This window comes from Phocoena sinus, chromosome 12 (genome assembly GCF_008692025.1).
Source record: "Phocoena sinus isolate mPhoSin1 chromosome 12, mPhoSin1.pri, whole genome shotgun sequence".
NCBI classification, from domain to species: domain Eukaryota; kingdom Metazoa; phylum Chordata; class Mammalia; order Artiodactyla; family Phocoenidae; genus Phocoena; species Phocoena sinus.
Window position 1 is genome coordinate 22,379,432 of NC_045774.1, and position 23,815 is coordinate 22,403,246.

Below are 23,815 nucleotides of genomic sequence, written 5' to 3' on the forward strand. Positions count from 1 at the left end.
ATACAATGAAAATATTCTCCTTTATATCTAAAAGGATTATTAGTATGCTATAGCTAACAATTTTCTACTACCCAGAAGCTCTATAAAAACTGAATGAAAATAATGAATAAAAATTACAAGCTCAATTTAAGCCAATTTTGGGAAAGCAAAATAAAAATTACATAGATTTAATAATCTATAGTATTATAGAGGGCTTAAAACAACCATTTCAGAACAAAAGAGATCAAGATAATAATGAACACTTTCAAGAGAAAAAGGTTAAAAAGTTTAAGATTAGAGAAAGTCACTGATGCTGAAAGAATGCCTGAAAAACAAAATTGATCATTTATTGGTATTTCAGTGTATCTAGAATGATACCTCAGAAATACTACTGAAAAGTAAAATGATATGTTTAAAAGAACAAAGATTTTTTTCATGGTGTATTTTCATACATAAGCATATATAAGCAGTGAAGTATCTTTCAAATCAAATGTTTGAGAGTAATTATGAATATTACATGTATTTTTACATTTACTACACATATGTGTATGTACCTTATATGTAATAAGATAACAGAAGTGTCTCTGCTTCAGACTCCAATGTAATATGATTACTAAAGGTGAAAAAAGGTTGGTTCCACCTTTGGTTTTAATTCTTAAGCAATCCATTCCCCCTGGGTGATCCAGCATTTTACTTTGGCTTCACTTCTTCCTTTCAAACTTACAACTCCAAAATTCTACTTTCAGCCTTGACCTTTCTTCTGAAATCTTGGGTAGAATATCTAATCGCTATTGAACTTCTTCAAGTAGTAATCACATTAGCATCTCAATGCCTTCCCTTGACTTTTCCCACCAACCTGCTCATCTTGTATTAGCCATTTCTTTGAATGGAATCACCATGCCTCTGAGCACAAAAGCCCAAAACAGGGATCATTTTCTGTTTTCTCCCTCTTGTCTCATATTAAACTGTTCCTTGATCCTATTGATTACACTTCCTTAACTATACTTCCTTCTCTTTATTCCCCCCTGGCCAATAACTTACCCAGATTTTCATTATTTATAATTTGGATTACTGCTCCTGGATTCACATTACAACCTGCAGAATTATCTTTCTCCAATTCACTCTCAAAAACATTTTTCTTCTTTTTTTTCCTTTCTTTCAGTTCTTACAGTTGGCCAGTTCTCAATCCGCCTCCCTGCCCTTGAAGATGCTGTTCTCTTCAGTTGTAGCATCCTTCCCTTTTTTCTTTACCTGACTTAATTAGTTCAATTTATCTTTTAAGACTCAGCTCAGGCACCACTTCTTACCAACATGTACTATAACTACTTATTAACCTATAGCTCCCCATGAGAATGTAAGCTCTTACAGTACAGGACCATGTCTTATCCAACCCTAGTACCCAGGTAACGCCAACAAAATGACTTTAAAAAAGAAAAAAAAAGTTTCTTAAAAAATGAATGAAAAAAATGTATAACATTTAAAAAATGCAAGCACAAGGGTATGTCCTAGGAAATGGGAGGTCATTACAAATTTGGGGCTCTATACCATGGCTAAAGCACAGAAGTGTTTCTCATAATGTTGGTACTATGTTCTCAAGGGAAGACTAGATTATGTTAAGTTGATTGGTTGATTGGGACATTTTCCTGGAAGGCTCAATGGGGAAAATATATACGTATTAAGTCTTGTTATCTGGTTGAGGAAAAAATGCATCCACTTAAATGTAGAATAAGAGCATAGACGTTAGAATGATAAAGATTTGGGTTCAAATCCTAGGTTCCATTAACTAGTCATTAGAGCTTGAATAGGGATGCCCAGCTACCAACAGAATTATATGGGGACTAAATTAGATAGTATATGTAAAATGTCTATCACAGTGCCTAACGCCTAGCATGTGCTCTATAAATTATAAATATTATCATAAATTATGAAAATACTCACTTTATTAAATATATATTTTATAAGAAACTATAAATACATAAAATAGCTCTGCAGAAATTCACATGAAGGAAGACTTTTACAGAAAGGCAGGATTCAGACAGGTAAAGAAAGATGAACATTTTAGGAGGGAGAAATGGTTTTAATTAAAGAAAGAGACAAAGGTACTTTCTTGCCGTTAACGTCTATGGATGTAATACAGGGTTTATATAGGTGTTATGGACTGAACTGTCCCCCCAAAATTCGTATGATGAAGCCGTAACCCCCCATGTGACGGTATATGGAGACAGGGTTTTTAGAGGTAACTACAGGTTAAGTGAGGTCATAAGGGAGGAGCCCTAATCCAACAGGAATGATCTGCGCCTCTCCCCCTCCTTTGCCCCCTCTCCTTGACACTCTACCATATGAGAACAGAAGGAAGGTGGTCCTCTGAAAGCCAGGAAGTAGATTTTCACCAGAAACCAAACTCTGCTGGACCTTGATCTTGGATTTTCCAGCCTCCAGAACTGTGAGAAAATAAATGCCTTTTGTTTAAGCCACCCCGTCTACGGTATTTTGCTATGGCAGCCCTAGTGGACAAAGACAACAGGAGACAGGAGTAGGAAATAAAACTGGTCAGTGCCAGATCGTGGTGAGTCTTGCTTGGTAGGCTAAGGATCTTGGATCTTTTCTTTTGGAAAACTGGAAGTGACTAATGGTTTTGTAAACAGTAGAACTAACATAAAACATGCCTGACTGTGGTCAGTATTAAAGCAGCGAAGGAAGTATGTAAAACATTCCAAAATATTAAATGAAAAAGTGAGAAATAAGGTTGTAGCAATACACTTGAAAAAATCCAATTTCACCGCCATGCTGTAAATAACTCCAAAACTTAACCATGTCTTAGAATAGTTAACTTTAAACACTTAATAACAACTTAATATTACAGTATTCATGCTATAGTGTTAGTAAAAAGAACAAAGGACTTTGAGTAATAATTCAACTTCTGGTTCTCCTTCTCTGTGGTTCCATATTAGGCAGGTCAAAACCCAGAACCTCAATTTCCTCTTCTGTAAAACAGAAATAACACCAACTATCTCTTGGAGATTTTTGAGGGTATGAGATACATGAAAATGATCTGCAAGCTTTAAGGCATTATATGAATGCAAGGCATTTATTATACGACTGCAAGAAGCATTCTATGTGAAAAAGGCTACCTCAAGATTAAACAAGGATATATCATGAAGTGTCCTTCAGGAATAGATAGCAAAAAATTCACTTGAAATGATGCATAAAAGCTTGCTTCTCTAGGAGAAGAGCTGCAAAAATAGTTTACACATAGTATTTATAGGTAGAACTGTAGTGTTGCTTTTTTACTGAGTGGCATTATAAAATTCTAAATAGTCCTCCAAATGAATGAATAAATCAACCAACCAACCAGATGTAGAACAGTGTGTGTATTACCAATTGTGTGAAAAAAGTGAGGGTATATATTCCTATTTACTAGTAATTTATAAAAAATAATCTCTGTAAAAATACACAAAACACTAAAAACATTATTTACTTATTTGGGTTTCAGTAGAATCTGGGAAGATAAAGGGTATGGTGGAAAGGAGAATTTCACTTCATATTTCTTATATACTGTATGAATTTTTAACCATGTGAAAGTATTACCTGCCCCTCTCTCCCCAAAAAACCCACCTCAGGTATATACAAAATAAATTCAGTGTTCTTCGTGGTTTGGAAACATTTTATAGATTAAAAAAGGATTGCCTGTCCCACGTAGGAAAGAAATCTGATTAGAGGCCAGAGACAGATATTAGAGCAGTTGACACAGACAGATATTAGAACAGTTTGGCCTTAATTTTTCACTTGTCCCTAAGTTTATAATTTTACACCTGATTTCGGACCTGATGAAGGAAACAAAATTGCATCACTCCTTCTAAAAACTCTGAATAATAATATATTGAGCAATTATGATTCTACTAAATCATTTTACTTAGATAAATACATACCATTATCTTCTTCAATTCCAACAGGCCCTGCTTGAGGAGTCTCTCCATTCTTTAAACAATTGTGAATATATGTTGCCTTCCACCTTGCATACTTTCTGTGTTTCACATTCTAAAAGAAATATTTTTATGTCAATGTTAGACTGCAGTAAAAAAGTCAAATAAAAATATACATTATGATGACAATCATACTTCTGTGATAAAACCTATTTTTGCACGGTACAGCTCTGATATATTCTGGCAATCTCCCCACTTTATCATGGGATTCTACCAACTGCCTAGGGCTTGACAGACTTCATGAAAAGCCATCTTCCTCAAGACACATAACTAGTTCTCTTTTGTGGTTTTGTGTTTCAGAAAAGGTCTATAATGGAATTATAGGAGTGTCCTTTCAGCAAAACTGGCAACTTTTATGCACAGGACAGAAATAGGCTAAATTGAATTTAAAATTAAACGTAAAATAACAACATACTAAACGATTTTCACTAAAGAGGGAAAAATTAACCTGTACAAATATATGAAAACAAACAAACAAAAAACTAAGATGCTATAGTGGTTACAGCAAACACGTGAACATTAGACCGACAGCTACGCAAACTTGACCTTTTAACTTATGTTATTTACCAGCTCTAAATCTCAGTTACCTCGGTTCTAAAAAGGGGAAAATAATACATCACTGGGTTGCTGTAAAGAGAAATGGAAAATCAGTGAAGAACCAGCTAGTTGCCTCTTCCTCTTACCTGGCTTAAAATTTATGCTACATGCTATAAAATAAGACAAAAATTTGCTTTAAAAATACAAGAGTAAAATCTGTTAGAATTTTGGATGGACTACTGATTTTCAGTTTATATTTTCATTTGACCTTTATTATAATCATGGACCAGTGGCACTGCTAACACCTGGGAGCTCGTTAGAAATGCAGACTCTTCTAGCCTACCCCAGACTTCCTGAACCACAATCTGCACTGCATCAAGGCCCCCCAGGTGATCTGTATGCACATTAAAGTTGGAGAGAACACATGACTTTATTATGTTGAAAACAACTGTAATTTGCCTTTTGTAAAGATCCACTAAGTCATCAATAACTACAAGTACTGCATACAGTCCAGATACTTAGTTTTCTGTAATGTGGGATTCTCTACATACTACTATAGATAAGTAGTACAACATACAGAAACCTAAAGAAAAGTAACCCTTCAAATTACTGAATTTGTATATTTAACTTCTCTTATAAAACAATCCTCTCATATATTCCATTTTTTTAAAAGTTCCATACGTTGATTTTCATTTTCTTCCAGGTACAATTATATTTTGCTCCACTTCCCCTTACCTGGTCCTTACCACAACCTTGAAATTTAGGCAGGTCATGTTTTACTCACACTAAGGCTCTGAGACATTAAAAGACTGACTCAATGTAAATACAGATTAACCTGGCATTCAAGGCCTTCTACATTGTGGACATGGCTTCAGTCTCATTTCCTACCATTTCCCTCAAACCAGCTGGGATTCTGCCTCACCTGCAGTCTTTCTCATGCTATTCTCCCTGTCTCATACGGTTTCCTCTTCTGCCAAAAGTCTCCTCTTCTCTTAGGTTCAGTTCAAATGTTTATTCCCGTATGAGCTACCCTGACTCCCAGCAAGTCAACAGCTATTTATCATTTACTCAAGTCAGGCACCATGCTAAGTGCTAGAGGTAATGGGATGAACAAGTTAGGCATGAGAATTGGAGTCCAACGTGAAAGCCAGGCAATAACTTCCATCACTAAATGTGACACCTGTATTATCTGAAGTCCATAATATTTTCTTCATCTTTTTCTTAGTATTCTATAATTCGAACATTATAGAGATGAGGAAGTGGCATTACAAAAGTAAAATGACTTATCCCATGCCACACTAGTAGTCAACCCAGCCATTCAATTTAGGGCTGTTCTGGTAAGCTACAACTAGCAAACTGCAATTTGCAATTTAGACAGGAATATATACAATAAGGGAAAGTGTGCTTTTTTAAATTATTTTTTTAACACCTTTATTGGAGTATAATTGCTTTACAATGGTGTGTTACTTTCTGCTGTATAACAAAGGGAATCAGATATACGTATACATACATCCCCATATCCCCTCCCTCTTGCGTCTCCCTCCCACCCTCCCTATCCCACCCCTCTAGGCGGTCGCAAAACAATGAGCTGATCTCCCTGTGCTATGCGGCTGCTTCCCACTAGCTATCTATTTTATGTTTGGTAGTGTATATGTGTTGATGCCACTCTCTCACTTTGTCCCAGCTTACCCTTCCCCCTCCCCGTGTCCTCAAGTCCATTCTCTACATCTGTGTCTTTATTCCTGTCCTGCCCCTAGGTTCTTCAGAACAAAAAAATGGGCTTTTAAATGTTACTCTAAATATAATCATTTTGAAAGTAAATGAATAAATTGCTTAGGAAAGTTTAAGTTACCTTCTTTTGGAGTCTTTTAAAAATGAGACATACTTTCTTTGGTCTGAAATAATTTAACATCGTCTAAAGCCTTAATTGGGTAAATCGTATTGTAATGACTTTAGAAGGTTCCTTCATTCCTAATTTCATAGTATGAACAGTGTAGAGACATTTAAACCACGTTGGGTTCCTTCATTAGTATGTGAAGTTTAAAAAACATTACTCTAACCTGAAATGGGTTCATTTTAATAAATAACATTTAAAAAAACTTCCCCAAAGCAGATAAATCAACACAACAGTTTAATTTTTATTCCACACTATTTCCAAGACATCGCTAGAAACTGGTGCTTAAATTCTGAGATTCTGGCAGTTGTAACTCAAAACTAATTCACCTTTTCATTGTTTTCTTTAAAACAAAGGATGCTAAATATTAAACAATATTTGAAGAGGAGAATTTCAAGATGTCAATATTTTTGAAATTTTTAAACTTATTTTGGCTGATTAGACATCCTTTCTGGGAAACAGGAATTACAAAAAGAACTTTTACTTTTGTCCCTGTTTTGTAACTGGATTGATGAGAGTCACTGACAACTGCAAATTTTAGCCACTGAGTCAGCAGTTAAATAAGAATTTTCATTTAATTTTTAAATCATTTGCACTCGCTACACTGAAGAATGACTGGCCAGCAAACACCAATCATACATTAAAGCAGGGGTTCTCAAACCTGGTGCATGTAAGAATCATATTAGGGTGTAATAAAAAAATAAATTCCTGGGACTTCCCTGGTGATCCAGTGGTTAAGACTTCACCTTCCAATGCAGGGGGTGTGGGTTTGATCCCTGGTTGGGAAGCTAAGATCCCACATGCCTCACGGCCAAAAAACCAAAACATAAAACAGAAGCAATATTGTAACAAATTCAATAAAGACTTTAAAAAAATGGTCCACATGAAAAAACAAAATTCCTGGCCCAAATTATAGAAAACCCGATATAAATCATTCTCCATTAGCATACCAAAAAGCCACCTTGAAAGAGAATGATTTTTATAACATCTTTATTGGAGTATAATTGCTTTACAATGGTGTGTTAGAAAATGCTTTATATTAGCTGTCTCCAATTCTTCCTCTTGAACCCATCCTAGTCAAGTTTTTATCCCTAGCATGCACTGCAACTGCTTTTGTCAAGATTAAGGATTACTTCTCTTGCTAAATCCAAAGTTTAGATGTCATCTTACTTGCCCCCATTAACGTGGAAAGTTGAGTACTCCCTCCTCCTCGCAACCCCCTTTTCACTTGCTTTCCTGGTCTTCTGGTTTTGCCTCACTGGGTGTTCCTTTTCAGACCTTCATAGTGATTCTTTCTCATCTCCAGGGTGGGGAGTGCCACAGACTTCAGTTCTTAGACTTCTTTTCTTGTTTTCAACACTTTACCTTGACGACCTCTTCCAGTCTAATGGCTTTAAATACTGTGCGGTCAACTCCCAAATTCATATTCTCTGCTCAGACCTCTCTTCTGAACTTCAAGATGTATACATTCAACTCAGCATTTCACTTGTACATCTGATAGCTCAAAACATCCAAAGTTCAAAACCGATTTCAGATCTTCCCGCTACTCAATTCATTCCTCCACGTCAGTAAATGTCTTGTAGTTGTTCAAGCCCCAACCTTTGAAGTCATTTTTGAGCCCTCTATTCCTCTCATATTCTACCAATGAATCTTAAGTTCTGTCAGTTCTACATTCAAAATGTATCCAGTTTCTCACCATGTCTTCTATTGCAATTTCTGGTCTGAGCCACCACTGCCCTCACTTTGATTATTAATAATATACTAACGGTGCCCCTATTTCCACCGTTGTCCATTATAATGCAAGTAATAACACTTTAAAGATAGCAGTCAAATCCTGTCAACTCTATTTGAACTCCCCTTCCCCACCGTCACCTGCCAGCACTTTCCTCACTCTAGATTCAGCCATGTTGTATTCCTTGCTATATCTTGAACTTTAACAGGTACCTGTGCTGTTCACAAATCTTTGCACTTTCTCTTGTCTCTTCCTGGAACATCTGAATGATTCATTCCCTTACTTCTTCAGGGCTTTGCTAAAATGTTGCCTTCTTAGTGAGACATTCCCCAAATACTTTATTTAAATTGACCTTCCTATCCCTACCATGGGATCCCTACCATAATACTTACCATATGACATACTATACATTTTATGTGTTTATTTGCTTATTGTCTGTCTTCACCAGAGGAATGTGATAACCACGAGGGCAGGGATTTAATCCACTGCTGTATTACTACTGCCTAGAACAGTGTTTGGCATGTAGTAAACATTAACAAATATTTGGTGAATGAATGAATGGACAGTAGATTCTGGAATCCATTTTTTTTTTTTTAAATCAAGTACCACAAACGATTCTGAAGCTGGCTGTCCTAGAACGGCACTAAGAAAAATACTGAACTGGAGTGAAACACTTCTTGCCAACAAATAAATGTGAACATTAAACTTCAGTACACAGTTTCACTTAAGCTTGCAGGGAGGGGTCGGTGGATAGGGTGACGGGTGTCCTTGAAACCCCCTGCATTATATGAAAAAAAAGCAATACACATATGCATGGGAGAGAAGCCACAGCTTTCGTAACATTTCAAAGTAGTTAGTGACACAAAAGAAAATAAGAAGCTCTAAGCTGGTGGTAACATCACAGATAACACATTTATACTCTTAGGCCCTCAATTCTCCCAAGTATATTACACAAACAAGGGCTCTATATAACTCCCAGGACCACTGGACACAGCACAATGAGAACCACTTTAAAAATACATATTCAACAAACTTACTATCATGATTCAAATATTAAAGTGTTATCACAAATAATATGTATTTCCTGGAGACTTACTCAAAATTTTTATACCTTTATATTTTTCAAAGCAACTAGAATTTTGTAAAACAAATTTTAAAAATGAGAGTAAAACTGTACCAAAAAATCTTAACTATAATACACAAATACTTAAATTTACTCTATTTTTATAATATTTGAAAGGTACACTCCAATTAGCTGAAAGATATCCAAAGAAGGTATGAACATTAACTATTTAAAACTTAATCCACCAGGGCAAGAAAAGAAGCCAATGCTATCTTCTGGGGGAGAAAAAAAAAAAAAAAAAAATATATATATATATAGTTTTGTGAAGGAACTTTATATAATTTCATCAAGCTTGGAGAAAAGTTTTAAAACTAGTACATGATATCTTTCACTCAGATCACCCAATTGCTTACATTTTGTATTATCAATCTACTCATATATGCATGGACTTACTATGCACATATTAATATGCAAAATGTTTACTGCATTTTTTTCTGTACCAATTAAGAGTAAGTTGGAAGTCACTTTGCCCCCTTACCCTTTCATTAATCATTTTCTAAGATCAAGGACAATCTCACACACAATGGTTATTAAAATCGGGAAATTTAACACTTACACAAGAATACCGTTTGATCCACAGTCCCAATAAATTCTGTCAATTGGCCCAATGATGTCCTTGGTAGTTCCTCCCCTGGGTCTATTTAACTTAAAAAGCATACATTATTTAGCTGTCATTATCTTTTTAGCCCTTAATCTGGAACAGCCTTTGTTAGTGTTTCTTGACCTTGACATTTCAGTTTGGATTTGTCTGATGTTTCCTCATGATTAGGTTCAGATTATGCATTTTCCACAGGATTTGCACTGAAGTGATATTTGCCTTTCTCACTTCATCTTATTAGGAGCCACATAATATCAGCTGGTCCCAATATTGAATGTGTTAGGTTTGACGACTTGGTTAAAGTGGTGTCAGACAGGTTTTTCCATTACTGGCTTACTATTTTCCCCCTTTAAAATTAATAAGCAATCAGAGGGGAGACATTTAGAGACTAATGTAAATATCCTGCTCGTCACCAAATTTTCTACCCACTAGTTTTAAATCCCATTAATGATTTCTAACTTCACTGTCATTTCTCTATTTATTAGTTAGAACGCTACTGTAAGGAGCTTTCTCCGTCCTTCCATTAATTATTTATTCATTCATTTATTTATTCCATTGTATGTTTCAGTAGGGACGAATGAATTCTTATTTTATTCAATGCATTACCTATTAATATCATTCATATTTCGATAGTCAAATTGTCCCTGACGCCGACAGTGGGAACCCTTTCAAGTTGGCTTCTGGATCCTTCTGACACGTTCCTGTGATTATGTGAACCATTTCTTTACTTTCTGGCACAGTAAGAAGATCCAGCTTCATTTAGTACTTTCCCTTACCCAGCCCCAGATTCAGTCCTTTCTATAAGAGTCCTGGTTCCTTTTATAGATGAAGGGTATTTAGAACCCAAAATCAGGCACTAGAGGTGCTCACTGTTATTGATGCATCATTGCTTCTAGGTTCTTTCAGTACAGAGATATAGGAACTATGTTTTATGTGCATGTGTACACACACCTATGTATATATGCTGTATACAAATACATGCATATACTGTATATGCACACATTTATAGTATACATACATACTGTTTATAGAAATATATTTTGCCTTATTTGTATATTTAAAAGCATGAGTTAATATGGACATCTCCAAGGCCAATCCAACAATATAATACAATATAGTCTTCTCCCACCCGCCGCTGTAACTTCTTTCCCCAGAAGTGAGAAATCTGGCTTCCTCAATATATTTACTCATTTGCACAATCCTCGAATATAGAGTAAGCAGTTTTAGAATTGCCAACTCAATATCATCAAGAAAAAACAAACCTACAAACAATAGTTCAATATTTAACTTTTTTTGCAGTAAAACTGATATACCTTGAGATGTATAAATCTTAAGTGTATAGTTTGAGTTTTGACAAAAAGATCTACCTGTGTAAAACATACTCCTATCAAAATACAACATTTCTAGCTCCCCAGGAAGCTCCTTTATATCCCTTTCCGGATCAATTTCCCCTTTCCATACACCAAAAAACTGCTAATTTTCTTCACTAGAATCAAGCTGTCTATTGTAGTACTTTATATGAAGGGAATCATACAGTGTGTATTCTTTTGGGTCTTTTTGTGCTCAACATAATGTCTACAAAATTGATCCATGTTTTAGGGTATATCAGTAGCCTCTTTTTATACCTTAGTAACAGCACAATTTATTTATCAGTTCCTCTGCTGGTGGACATCTAGGTTGTTTACACAGCTTTGGGATATCATGAATAAAGTTCCTATGAACACTCCTGAACAAGTCTTTTCTGGACATATGTTTTCATTTCTCTTGGATAAACACCAAGGAATTGCTGGGTAAAAAGGTAGCTGTATGTTTAACTTTATAAAAATCTGCCAAATCTCTTCCCAAACTGGTTATGACATCTAACATTTTCACCAAGCGATGTACGAAAGCTCTTGTTTTCACACATTCTAGCCAGTATTTGATGTGGCAGCCTTTATTCATTTTAGATAATTTTACTGCTTTTAAACTATTTATCCTACCATGACTGAGAGGGGGGTGTTAACATCTCCAACCACTATTATGATTTTTTTCCTGTATTTTCTTTTATTTTTATCACGTTTTGTTTCATAAAGTTTAAAACTGCTATTAGGTACACAGACATTTATAACTGTGGTACCTTCTTAATGAACTGTAATATCTTCTTGATAACAAAATGTCCCATTTTACCTCTGGTAAAACATCATCTTAAAGTTCACTTTATCTAAGATTAATACGGCCATCTCAGATTTTGCTAACTTAGTATTTCCGTTGAATATTTTTTCATCCTTTCAGTTTCAAAATATCTGTGTCTCTGTATTTAAAGGATGTCTCTTCTAAATAGTATACAGTTAGGACTTGCTTTCTACTTTTAAATTGGAGTGTTACTCCATTTACATTTATAGTATGTACTGATACAGCTGTATGCAGGCCTAAAATTTGCTATTTATTTTATATTAGTCCTATCTGCTTCTGTTTCCCTCTGTTCCTTTTCCCTGCCTTTTTTTTTAGAGGGAGGGTTACCAAATATATATGTATAGTTACAGTAAGTTTTAGTTAAATGGCATATATATATTCTTAAAGAAACGAATAAAAGAGTAAATATATAGTTTTTAATGTACTTACTTATACACTGTATCAGTGTACTTTATTCCTTCCTATAAATCCAAGTTGTCATCTGGTATCATTTTCTTTCAGCCTGAAAAACCTCCTTTCTGCTGTTCTTTAGTTCTTCAGATCTTTAGTGCAGATCTGCTAGTAATGAACTAATTTATCTAAAAATGCCTTTTATTTTACCTTCATTATTTGAAGGGTAGCTTTGCTCTACATAGAAGTCTGAGTTGTCAGGTTCTTTTGCTTGTTTGCTTTTTCTTTCAGTACTTTAAATATGCCAATTTCATTATCTTCTTGCCACAACTTTTTTAAAAAATGAGAAGCCATCCATCCTTCAAAGCATTGTTACCTTGTATGTAATGTGTCGTTTCCCAAGACAGCTCCTTCAAGATTTCCTCTTCCATCACTGAACTTTACTGGTTGGACTATCACAACCAGTAAATGCTCTCAGGTATGGTTTCTTTGTATTTATTTTACTTGAGGTTCACTGAGCTTCTTGGCTCCATAACTATTTTTTTCACTCAATTTAGAAAATCTATGGTCATTATTTCTTCAACATTTTCTTTCTAGTCTCTTTTTTGGGACTCCAATTGTACATGCTAGACCTCCAAATATAGTAGTAATAATACACAATACGCCTATTTCTGAATAAATTTATCTTAATATATGAGATTGAGTAGATGAGGATAGTTTCCATTAAAATTTTCATGTATTTTACGTGGATGTCCTCTCTAAATACAGGATATTAGAACATTATCCATCAACTAATAAAAGCAAAATTAATGTTTTTTAAGGTTTACTATATGCTAGGTACTTTGTTAAAGGCTTTACATGTATTTTCTCATTTAAAATCCAAGACACCTTGAAGAAGTAGGTGTTACAATTTTCTTCATCTTACAGATGTGGGAACAGGCTTACATAAGTCAAATAACTTACCCAAAGTCACAGTTATGAAGTGGCATATAGGATTTTGAGGCCGATGCCTGCAGTATTCTGAACCACATTATACTAACATTGTATGCAAAAATACTTCATTCATTTACAACTATCTGAAGATCATGTACAAGACACTGTTCTTGGCAATTATTACACAGAAGTGAATACAAGATACATGAAATTCCTACTCTAATAAGAGAGACAATACTACCCTCATATGTTTCTATTTATTATTACAATTACTAAGAATGAGACCTTCAGTGTACAGTGAGAGCATGAAAACTTAAGGTATGGTGTATGTACAAAACACAGTTTTGTAAGTAGATGAATTTCTCCTGATCTACCATGGTTTTCTAGGCTAGCAAGAAGATGTTGCTTAATTCTGAACCTTACAGTGCAAATGAATACCTTAAATAGACTACCTCCTTTGCAGACAGCTATTCATGTATATTATTATTCCAGTTATGTTGCAGCCCTGTTTTTCGAGTAGGGAGAGTCCATGATTGAGATACAAACAGGATTCTCTGGGAGCTCCCATAGAGGGATGTAGATCAGTGCCAATCAAAATATGGTCCCAGAACCAGAGCTGGCCTGCAAACTGTTTACCACTTTTGTGACAAGACAATACAGAAATTGAGAGCATTTAGGAAACTTATAGCAAATTAGGCTTGTATTTTATATGTCTTTTTAAGGTTTTATTTTTCTAGTTAATCATTATTTATATTTTACAAAACAATCAGCTTGCAACAGAATGGAAATTAAGAAGAAAAAAACACCAGACCTTTATCACACAGAGTTTGTTAATACTGTTCTGGGCCATAGCATCTGGGGACAAGGAACTTTTATTTTCTGATTCTGTTTTCTCACTGTAATTCAGGGTTGTGAAAGTGAAACAAGATATATCTAAAGTGTCTAAGCACAGTGCCAGGCAAATGGTAGGATTGGATCGCGTCACTGTATTTTGTCATTACTACACCATGTATCATCATACTCAGTTATTCTGCTTCCCTTTCCAAGTTGGAACACAAACCTTGTGAGGGCAGGAAAACATACCATATTCATTTGATTCCCCCAAACTAGCAGAAACTCAACAGATAAAGGCAAAATGGTATCTGCTCCTCAAACATTGCTAGAAGTGAAATAAATCTAAAATATGATAAAAGAAAGCCTATCAATACTGGCCAGAAGTAGTTAACACAAGATGTTGAAAGTAGAAAAATAACATTTATATTTTGAACATCACCTGCTTTAAAATACAAAATTAAAAATTTTAATATATACTTTTGGTGACTCTATACCTAAAACAGGGACACTGATTCCAAGACAGTTATAACTGGAATGGTAGAAGTTTACAATGACAACAAATTTAATCAAATTCTGAGATGGAATTGTATATATAAAGCACAGTTAAAAGAGTTAAATACATATAACTAAACAGATAGGAGTGTTCAGAAACAGAATAGCAACAAAGTATTTTATTTTAAGTTGAAGATTAAAGAAAATACAGACTTTAAAAATTTTTGTGAATACTGCAAACTATGAAAAATGACATGAAATTAAAAGGAAAAAATGTCAGGAAATAGACCAAGAAAAATGAGATCTATTACATTTTAGATGAGTTATGAAAGAAGTTCCATGTAAACAAGTCTGAACATCATCTTCAACTATAGATTGAAAAATGAAAAGCTAAACTATAGCAACCTTTGAAATTTCTATAGCTAAATAGCTACTAAATAGCTACTGTTTTTACTCTGAGATTTTACCCAATGTGCAAATTTACAGCTACTGCCAGAGAAGGTGTAAGAGTAAAATGAGACAGTCTCCCCTTTGAGGACTTGCAGTATAATTTACTCCAAAATACGATATATAAAACTTAAGTCAGGGACTTCCCTGGTGGTGCAGTGGTTAAGAATCTGCCTGCCACCCTGAGAAAACCATCATTCAAAAAGAGTCATGTACCAAAATGTTCATTGCAGCTCTATTTACAATAGCCAGGAGATGGACACAACCTAAGTGTCCATCATTGGATGAATGGATAAAGAAGATGTGGCACATATATACAATGGAGTATTACTCAGCCATAAAAAGAAACGAAATTGAGCTATTTGTAATGAGGTGGATGGACCTAGAGCCTGTCATACAGAGTGAAGTAAGTCAGAAAGAGAAAGACAAATACCGTATGCTAACACATATATATGGAATCTAAGGAAAGAAAAAAAAAAAAAGGTCATCAAGAACCTAGGGGTAAGACAGGAATAAAGACACAGACCTACTAGAGAATGGACCTGAGGATATTGGGAGGGGGAAGGGTAAGCTGTGACAAAGTGAGAGAGTGGCATGGACATATATACACTACCAAACGTAAAATAGATAGCTAGTGGGAAGCAGTCGCATAGCACAGGGAGATCAGCTCAGTGTTTTGTGACCACCTAGAGGGGTGGGATAGGGAGGGTGGGAGGGAGACGCAAGAGGGAAGAGATATGGGAACATACGTATATGTATAACTGATTCACTTTGTTATAAAGCAGAAAGTAACACACCATTGTAAAGCAATTATACTCCAATAAAGATGTAAAAAAAAAAAAAGAATCTGCCTGCCAATGAAGGAGACACAGGTTCAATCCCCAGTCTGGGAAGATCCCACATGGCGTGGAGCAACTAAGCCCGTGTGCCACAACTACTGAGCCTGTGCCCTAGAGCATGCGCGCTGCAACTACCGAAGCCTGCGTGCCTAGAGCCCATGTTCCACAACAAGAGAAGCCAATGCAATGAGAAGTCCACGCACAGCAATGACGAGTAGCCCCCGCTCGCCACAACTAGAGAAAGCCCGTGCGCAGCAACAAAGACCCAATGCAGCCAAAAAGATAATTTAAAAAAAACAAAAATCTTAAGTCAACACATTTATAGTGTAACATTCATAAAGTTAAGATCCTAAATGAGTTGAGAGAATGGAGAAATGCATATAAGGGCTAGAATAATGGAGCTACGACTCGAAGAGCAGGTAACACTTAGACAAAGCAGGCTAAAAAACTAATGTTTACAACAGTGAAAGCTGAGCGCGGGAGGTAAGCAGAATGGTCTGACAAACATACAATGGGACTGGTAAGAAGTAGCATAGGAAGGAGTCTGGACTTGCAATGCCAGGAAAGGAAAAGTCCCTGTTAGGCTTTTCAATAAAACAATGACAGAGGAGAATAGGTTCCAGGGTAAAAGAGCCTAAAATAGGAAAATTAATTAGGTAAACTGCAGTAGTGTAGCTTGTGAACCAACGACCTTTAAAAAAAAAGGCTGGAATGTTAAATAAAAGGAATTAAATTAGAAGACTCAACATCTTTACGTACAAACGCCATAAGAAGGCCCCAGATGTTCGTCTTGCTCCCTCCCTACACTGACAACCTCTACATTGCCATGTCATGTTTCTTCTCCTTTCTTCTGACTAACTAGAAATTAGTTCTCTGCTGTCATAATTTCTGGTGGCTCTACTTTTCATTATCATTTATATAACTTAAATGGGTAATTTTTCATCCCTCCTTTTGGAGCTTCTAATCTAAAACTATTTTTGCTTCTCTCATTTTCTTTTTTTGTCTGCTTTTTCATCTTTGCTTTTTATTCTCCTTTTCCTATCTTTTCTTGCATGTTTGGAACATATAATCATAGACTGGTAGAGCTGCAAAGGATCTCAGAGATCTGCTTGACCAGGCTTCCCATTTTACAGAAGAAAAACCAAGTCCTGAGAGGTAAAATGACCTCTTGGCTTGGAGTTTAGGCTTGGCTCTGACAACCACTGTTGCTATTCTTTTAAATAAATTTTCAGAACTGACAGGAAAAAACCATACCATTTTTTAAACTTTAAAAAATATAATTTAAAAAACCCCATTATCTTGATTATAAAGATGATAAAATTAAAAGATAATTTTAAAATACACAAATAAAGGGCTTCCCTGGTGGCGCAGTGGTTGAGAGTCTGCCTGCCGATGCAGGGGGACACGGGTTCGTGCCCCGGTCCGGGAAGATCCCACATACCGCGGAGCAGCTGGGCCCATGAGCCATGGCCGCTGAGCCTGCGCGTTTGGAGCCAGTGCTCCGCAACGGGAGAGGCCACAACAGTGAGAGGCCCGCGTAACACACACAAAAAAAACGAAAGCAAAAAACAAAATCTGCCTACCTGAAATCCTTAAACTTATTCTTTTCCCACCTTTCTGTTTCCTGTCTTTGTCTCTGCTAATGTTTTCAAAGTATAAGATGAAACTAAAGTGAAAGTGGAAAGGAGGAATGAGTTACAATGCTTTGAGCAACCCGTTATACCAAGCTTTTAAAACATGTCATATTTTTAATAGTTATTGTGAAATAAGAAATGTTCTGCTAGTTTGTGTCTTATTTTAGGCATAGAGTGCTTAAATCACAAGTAAATAAATACAAGCCTTAGATTTCCTCAGACAACAATGAGGACCTACCAGAGAGGGTTGATGCCGATGATACTCTGCTTATCTGTTTTGGTAGGAGCTGCGAAAGTCACAGCTAGAGTGCATTCCTCCCTATTCCACTCAAGTGGAGCATTATTTAAAGTTATGACATTTTAAATCATTATTTTGAAAAACTTGTATCTCAGTGATAATGACGAATATGCCACTTCTAGAAATGGAAAATGATGGAACAAAAATCAACATTAAAAGTAAGGGAAAATAGAATTTGAAACTAGGCTGATCAAACTGGCTGGCTGGGGGATTATGTTATTGCTGTATGAACAGTCTTGCCAGTATTTCACTTTCCTTGTCAGCTGCCTTTATTTAGTCAACCTTAGTTCATGGCCAAAAACCAGTTCACTAGTCATATAAGGATAAGATCACTGTATAATAATGGATATGAGAAATGTCAGTATTGTATGCCAAACAAATTATAACTTTTTTTTTTTTTTTTTTTGCGGTACGCGGGCCTCTCCCTGTTGTGGCCTCTCCCGTTGCAGAGCACAGGCTCCGGACGCACAGGCTCAGCGGCCATGGCTCATGGGCCCAGCCACTCCGCGGCATGTGGGATCTTCCCGGACCGGGGCACGAACCCGTGTCCCCTGCATCGGCAGGCGTGCTCTCAACCACTGTGCCACCAGGGAAGCCCATAACTTTTGATATATACAACTTTCACTGGATGTTATAAACTCTGCATGTTATAACAAGTATATGTAAGTTAGTGAAGAGCACCCACATATAATTACATACTAAATGTGTGTACATACATTTTCTAATTTAAAATGCAGGATTTACATAAAGGTCCAAAGAATAAACCTCAGCCCAATCAAATAATTATAGGGACGTCCTTTCCATGCTGGCCTTACAATGCCTAATTTCTTTTTTCCATACCATTTCAGACCCCTCCTGCTCTCTGGATCCTTTAACCACCAACACAGATGTTATTTCCTACTTTAATGCCAATGCAAGGCAGAAAAACTTAGGTAGCAGGTTGGGTGATTAGACAGGGAAAGAAAAGAGTGTAAACATTTTGGAAAAATGTCCCTTTCACTCTTGGGCTACATGTAGTCTTTAGTATCCTCAGTATCTAAACATCTCTCCCCCAGCTCCTTTTGAAGCCCTCTCATTTGTCCCATTAAGAGTCCCTGCCTTAGCTACTATATTCAAATAACTAAGAAAGCTGTTCTTTGTTAAGGATACCTGTATGTAAACTTAGATTTTTTTTCCTTCTGAAATGCAGATGAATTACAGGCTAATTATGTGTGGAGGTATTTATGTGTCCCTTAAGTAAAACAAAAACAAAACAAAACCTACATTACTCACTTAAGACTTCTGGACATTTTGTTCTTTTTCCTGTATCTATTACTTTACCTTTTATCTGGGTTCCCCACTGTTAGCAGTTATAACTTCAAAGAACTGTGTGCTTGCTTCCGAGATACGTGGGCAAAAGCAGCTCCTCTAAGTAAGAAGTAGGAGAGGCAAGAAAAGCCATCTCAGAAGTATCTGGCAAACTGATCTGCTACTGTGCTTTACCAAGACCTTCTCTTCTGATATCTTACATTTCTATCCACTTCTCTAATTGTGTTTCTTTATTCACTTCTTCCTCTAGCCTTTTAAATACAGGTGTTTATCAGGATGTTTACCTGACCATTTTCTCTCTCTTTCTAAACTATCTTCTTACCTGAGGGTTTGTCTAATCTCCTAACTGAACTTTCATCTCTATTTTGCATATTTCTTGTCTTTTTATTTCCAAGAGTCTTGTGGTGATTTATTTTTGTATGCTACACCTGCACCTCACACTTTAAAATTTAAGTCTAAACATATTATTTCTCCTCAGGTCAACGACAACCCACTTTGTACGAAGTTCCACAGTAATCATTAACTAGTTCTTTTGCCAAATGACTTGTAGTTCTTTCCTACCCCAGTTCATTCTATAGAGTCTTATCATACCAAGCACCCCAAAGTAGAATTCTTTATTCAATAAATATAATAAATATAAATCCCCTAATTGAAGATGCCAGGCCTTTCTTCATCTGTCTGATCTGGCTTATGACTTACTTTTCTAATCTGGTCTCATTATTCTCCTTCAGCCACCTGGTACTCACCAAAACCCTACTACCTATCTACAGCTTTCCATAATATCATGCTTAAATCACCTCTATGTCCTCTGTATGCCCTGTTTAGTATAGAGCCCCATACTAGTAAAACAGGAAAAAAAATCCAGATCAGTAGTAACAGGAGACAGGAGTAGAAAGGGAGCTAAACAGTGGATCCACAGGGCCTCTAAAATGCAAAAAAGTGAGAAGCATTTGTGGTTTTCACACTCCAGGCCTCAGTTTTCTCTGATGTTTCTCTATTTCAAGAAAAGTTAACAGCAGTGGCTCTCAATGGGCATTGCCCCATACCCTTGCCGGTGTTTGGAAATATCTGTTGGTGGTTTCTAGTCATCTGACTGGGGAATGCTGTGTGGGCAAGAGACAGGATGCTTGATGTTTTGAAAGAAAAGGGACAGTCACACACAATAAAAAAGTGTCCCTCATTTGGCACAACTTTGAAATGTCCTGCACATCTCTGCCAACTCAAAAACTCAGCTTATGATCATCAGGCCTCGAGCTTAACTACATTTTACATATAAACAAAGCATTTATTGCACAGTTTTGATGTACTGTTTTACGAACATGTAAAATATCGCATAGATAGATTGTACTTTGTTTTGTTTGGAATGATACACTGAGCTGCTCACCATTTTGAAAAAATCGTTTCATAGAAAGCAATGTTCTTCACAGATCTCAAATCACTAATATGACATGCCTCTATCAGTCTCATTTGTAACTCTCTTTTCTCCTCCCTTCCTCCCTCCCTCCTTCCCTCCCTCCCTTCCTTCCTCTCTCTCTCTCTCTTTTGTTCTCTTTCTAGATTAACATCTCCCCTCTCAGAAAACAAAATTTCCATGTCAATGATAAAGCCTGCTACAGTGAAAACAACACTGAACTCGCGGCAACAAGTTTGTCACTTAGCCTCAGTTTGCTCATATATAAAATGAATATGTGCTCTACTTATCTTAGAGTGGTTATGAGAAACAAACTGATAAAATGGATAGGAAGTATCTTGTAAAATATCAAGTTCTATATGTATTTTACAATAGAGACAAATCTTTAACAATAATATTTCTGGCTAGAAACAAAATAGGAAAAAAGCAGTACTAAAAAGTCTCTGCCTCCAGTAATGTTTACCAAATAACAGTACAGAAATTTAACAGCATCCAGGATCAGTAATATTTAAACACTTAATAAAATCAAACTCTGAACCTGGGGTTCAGAGACCAATACAGTAGCTATGTACTCACTAAAGTATAAAATACATGCTGGATTTAAAGAACTTACTACAAAAAATAACATTTATCATTAAAAATAATTCCATCTTTTGTTTTCACTTTTTAAAATGTGGCTAGTAGACAATTTAAAATTACACGTTTTGCTTATACTACATTTCTGATGAACATGCTGCTCTAACTAAACAATGCAATAATAAAACTAATAAAAAGCAACAATACTGATCTCTAGCTAATAAGACAATAAAGAATGTACACTCACTTCATCAGTGAGTTCTCCAAACACTGTTATGACATCTATTAAAAGACTTGCAGTATAGAAGGACTTGATCATGTTTCTGGAAGAGAAAAGAAAAGTTCATCTAATTCAAATGAAAAAATGTAAGAATTAGTCTTGTAGCTACAAGACAAAAGCTTCCAATGTTTATAAAAGCAGTCTGAAATTGTTTTAAATAAAATCAGATTTCAAGAATACAATGGAGCTCCTTCTGTAATCTGTTATTAGGAGGAAGTTACAACACATATAACAGGTATTATGCTACAACAAGGTTTCACAGTATGCGTCTGATTTTAGAAAATGTAATGACAGTACTATCTGAATCCATATCAAGCCATGTGTATTTCTTTGTATTTAAGTCTTATTATAATAATGACAAATCATTTGAATTGGTAGGGGTGGGAATTTTAAAAATCAGTATCATTGGACCAGGCTGTTTTTGGCTAAAATCAACACAGATCTTACTAAATGGCTAGTTAGGGTATATTTACGAAGAAAATGAATCTGCCCTGGGTATTCTTCGTTTAGCCATTTTCTCTAAAAAGCCAGGATCACTCTTGTAACTCAAACTCATTCTGAGATTCAAAAAAAAAAATTTAAATCGTTAATCAGGAAGTCTGAGAGTAATCAAGAGAAAACTGGATAAATTCTGGTTATACAGTAACTAAATTTAATTTTATCTATCTTTACTTACTTGTGAAATCGCCCAGCACGATCTTCATTATCTGCATACAAAAACATTTTCAAAGCATAATTCTCCAAATGGGCACAACCAACTATTTCTTGAGTAACAGCTTCATTATCACCCAACTGTTTCTTAAGCTAAAATAAAATGAGATACAGAACTTATGATTCTGGGCTCACAGAAGTGTATACTTAAGTATAAAAATTCCCAATAATCAAATCCAACGTTCACAAAATTTTGAAGAAAGACACTCATGATAACGTGAACGTTTAATTTAGCTCTAAATATCAAAATAATCAAGATCAATAATCAATAATCAAAATAATCAAGAATAAAAAACATCCAACTATCTATGTAAAGCATCAGACAAATATTTCAAGTATACTAACAAGTATCCTAAAAATGGGATTAAGAAATTCTTTCCTAACCATACATAATTTAAATCTTTAATTTATTCCTATTTCAATTTCTTCTATCAAATATAGAAAAATACAATGAGAAGGACCATTATATCCTAAAAAAGTATCTCGCAGAGGACACTGCATTAGAGATCTAATTCTAAGTAAGGTATAAGGAAACAAACTTAGAATAGGATTACGGAAGTTTTAAAAATTTAGACAAATATATACCTCAAATCAACACAATTTACAACCATGTAAATTTCCAGTCAGTACATCCCTTTCCTACACATACAATAATTTAAAGTGTTTTAAAAACAACAAACTAAATTCCTACATTTTACTCAGACTGTCATACTGGAGTAAAATGACCTTCTGCAATATTAGATCTGAGCACCACACTACTGTTTAAAAATTGCTTTTTTCAAAGAACATTATAAAATAACAAATTAAATTTAGAAAAAGCGAGAGGATTTTTCATAAAATCAGCAAAGTACATATTCTCATAATTAAGGCCCAGAAGAGTTTGAATACTGGAATTTAAGGACATCTGGGCATGCTTATCCTGAACAAAAACAGAAAAAAAGCCCCACATATAACACTGGTTTACTGTATGCACACTGCGAAATGATTTAATTGTAGAGGCAATTTATTTCTAGAAAAATTTAGTGGGAGCATGTCATTTCATCTCACCTTCAGCATAAAAAACTGGCAGCAAAAACATAATATACTTGAAGTGTTCCAACTATAAATATAAACATTATAGCACAAGCAGATATGTTCTCACCATGGAATGAACTTGTTATTTAATGTAGATAATAATAAATTCCTGGTAAGTCTCTTTATAAATGTGATTTTACATTTTGCATATTATAAAGCCTGTTTGAGTTTTGTCTTATCCATAAGCTATTGTTATTTTAGCTATTATTGTTAAGCTGTAAAATTAATAAAGAGATATATTCTATATAAAATGTCTGTAAGAGATTGTATTGTACAAATGTATTGCTACGTGTCAGACACATTCTTCCTCCCACCTCCTAACCCCACCCTCCAAAAGGAGAGTACTCAAATTCTTCCTGCATCCACAGAAGCAGTATTAGAAGTAGAAGGCCAGACAGGCTCCAAGGGCAGCTGAGTTGTCATCAGTGGTGCCACCAGGCTACCTTGGATGGTTAATAGTAGCAGATGACAGGATTCTGGGTCAGAAGGCCAGGCACCCATACAAAGTTAGAGAGAACACTATTGCCCGTGGCTGCTTAATACAAGTAGGCTTTGATCTGAATAACTTTC

General features: G+C 35.5%; 1 protein-coding gene across 1 annotated transcript in view; it reads right to left on the reverse strand.

Annotated features, from left to right (window-relative positions):
- VTA1 (vesicle trafficking 1) overlaps positions 1–23,815 on the reverse strand; it is a 64,867-nt gene that overhangs the window by 21,575 nt on the left and 19,477 nt on the right. Inside the window, exons 3-5 of the mRNA XM_032651524.1 lie at positions 22,137–22,264; positions 21,428–21,503; positions 3,909–4,017 (exon numbers count right to left, since the gene is read on the reverse strand). Coding sequence (XP_032507415.1) covers positions 3,909–4,017; positions 21,428–21,503; positions 22,137–22,264 — 313 coding nt within the window. The remainder of the gene's footprint in view (positions 1–3,908; positions 4,018–21,427; positions 21,504–22,136; positions 22,265–23,815) is intronic.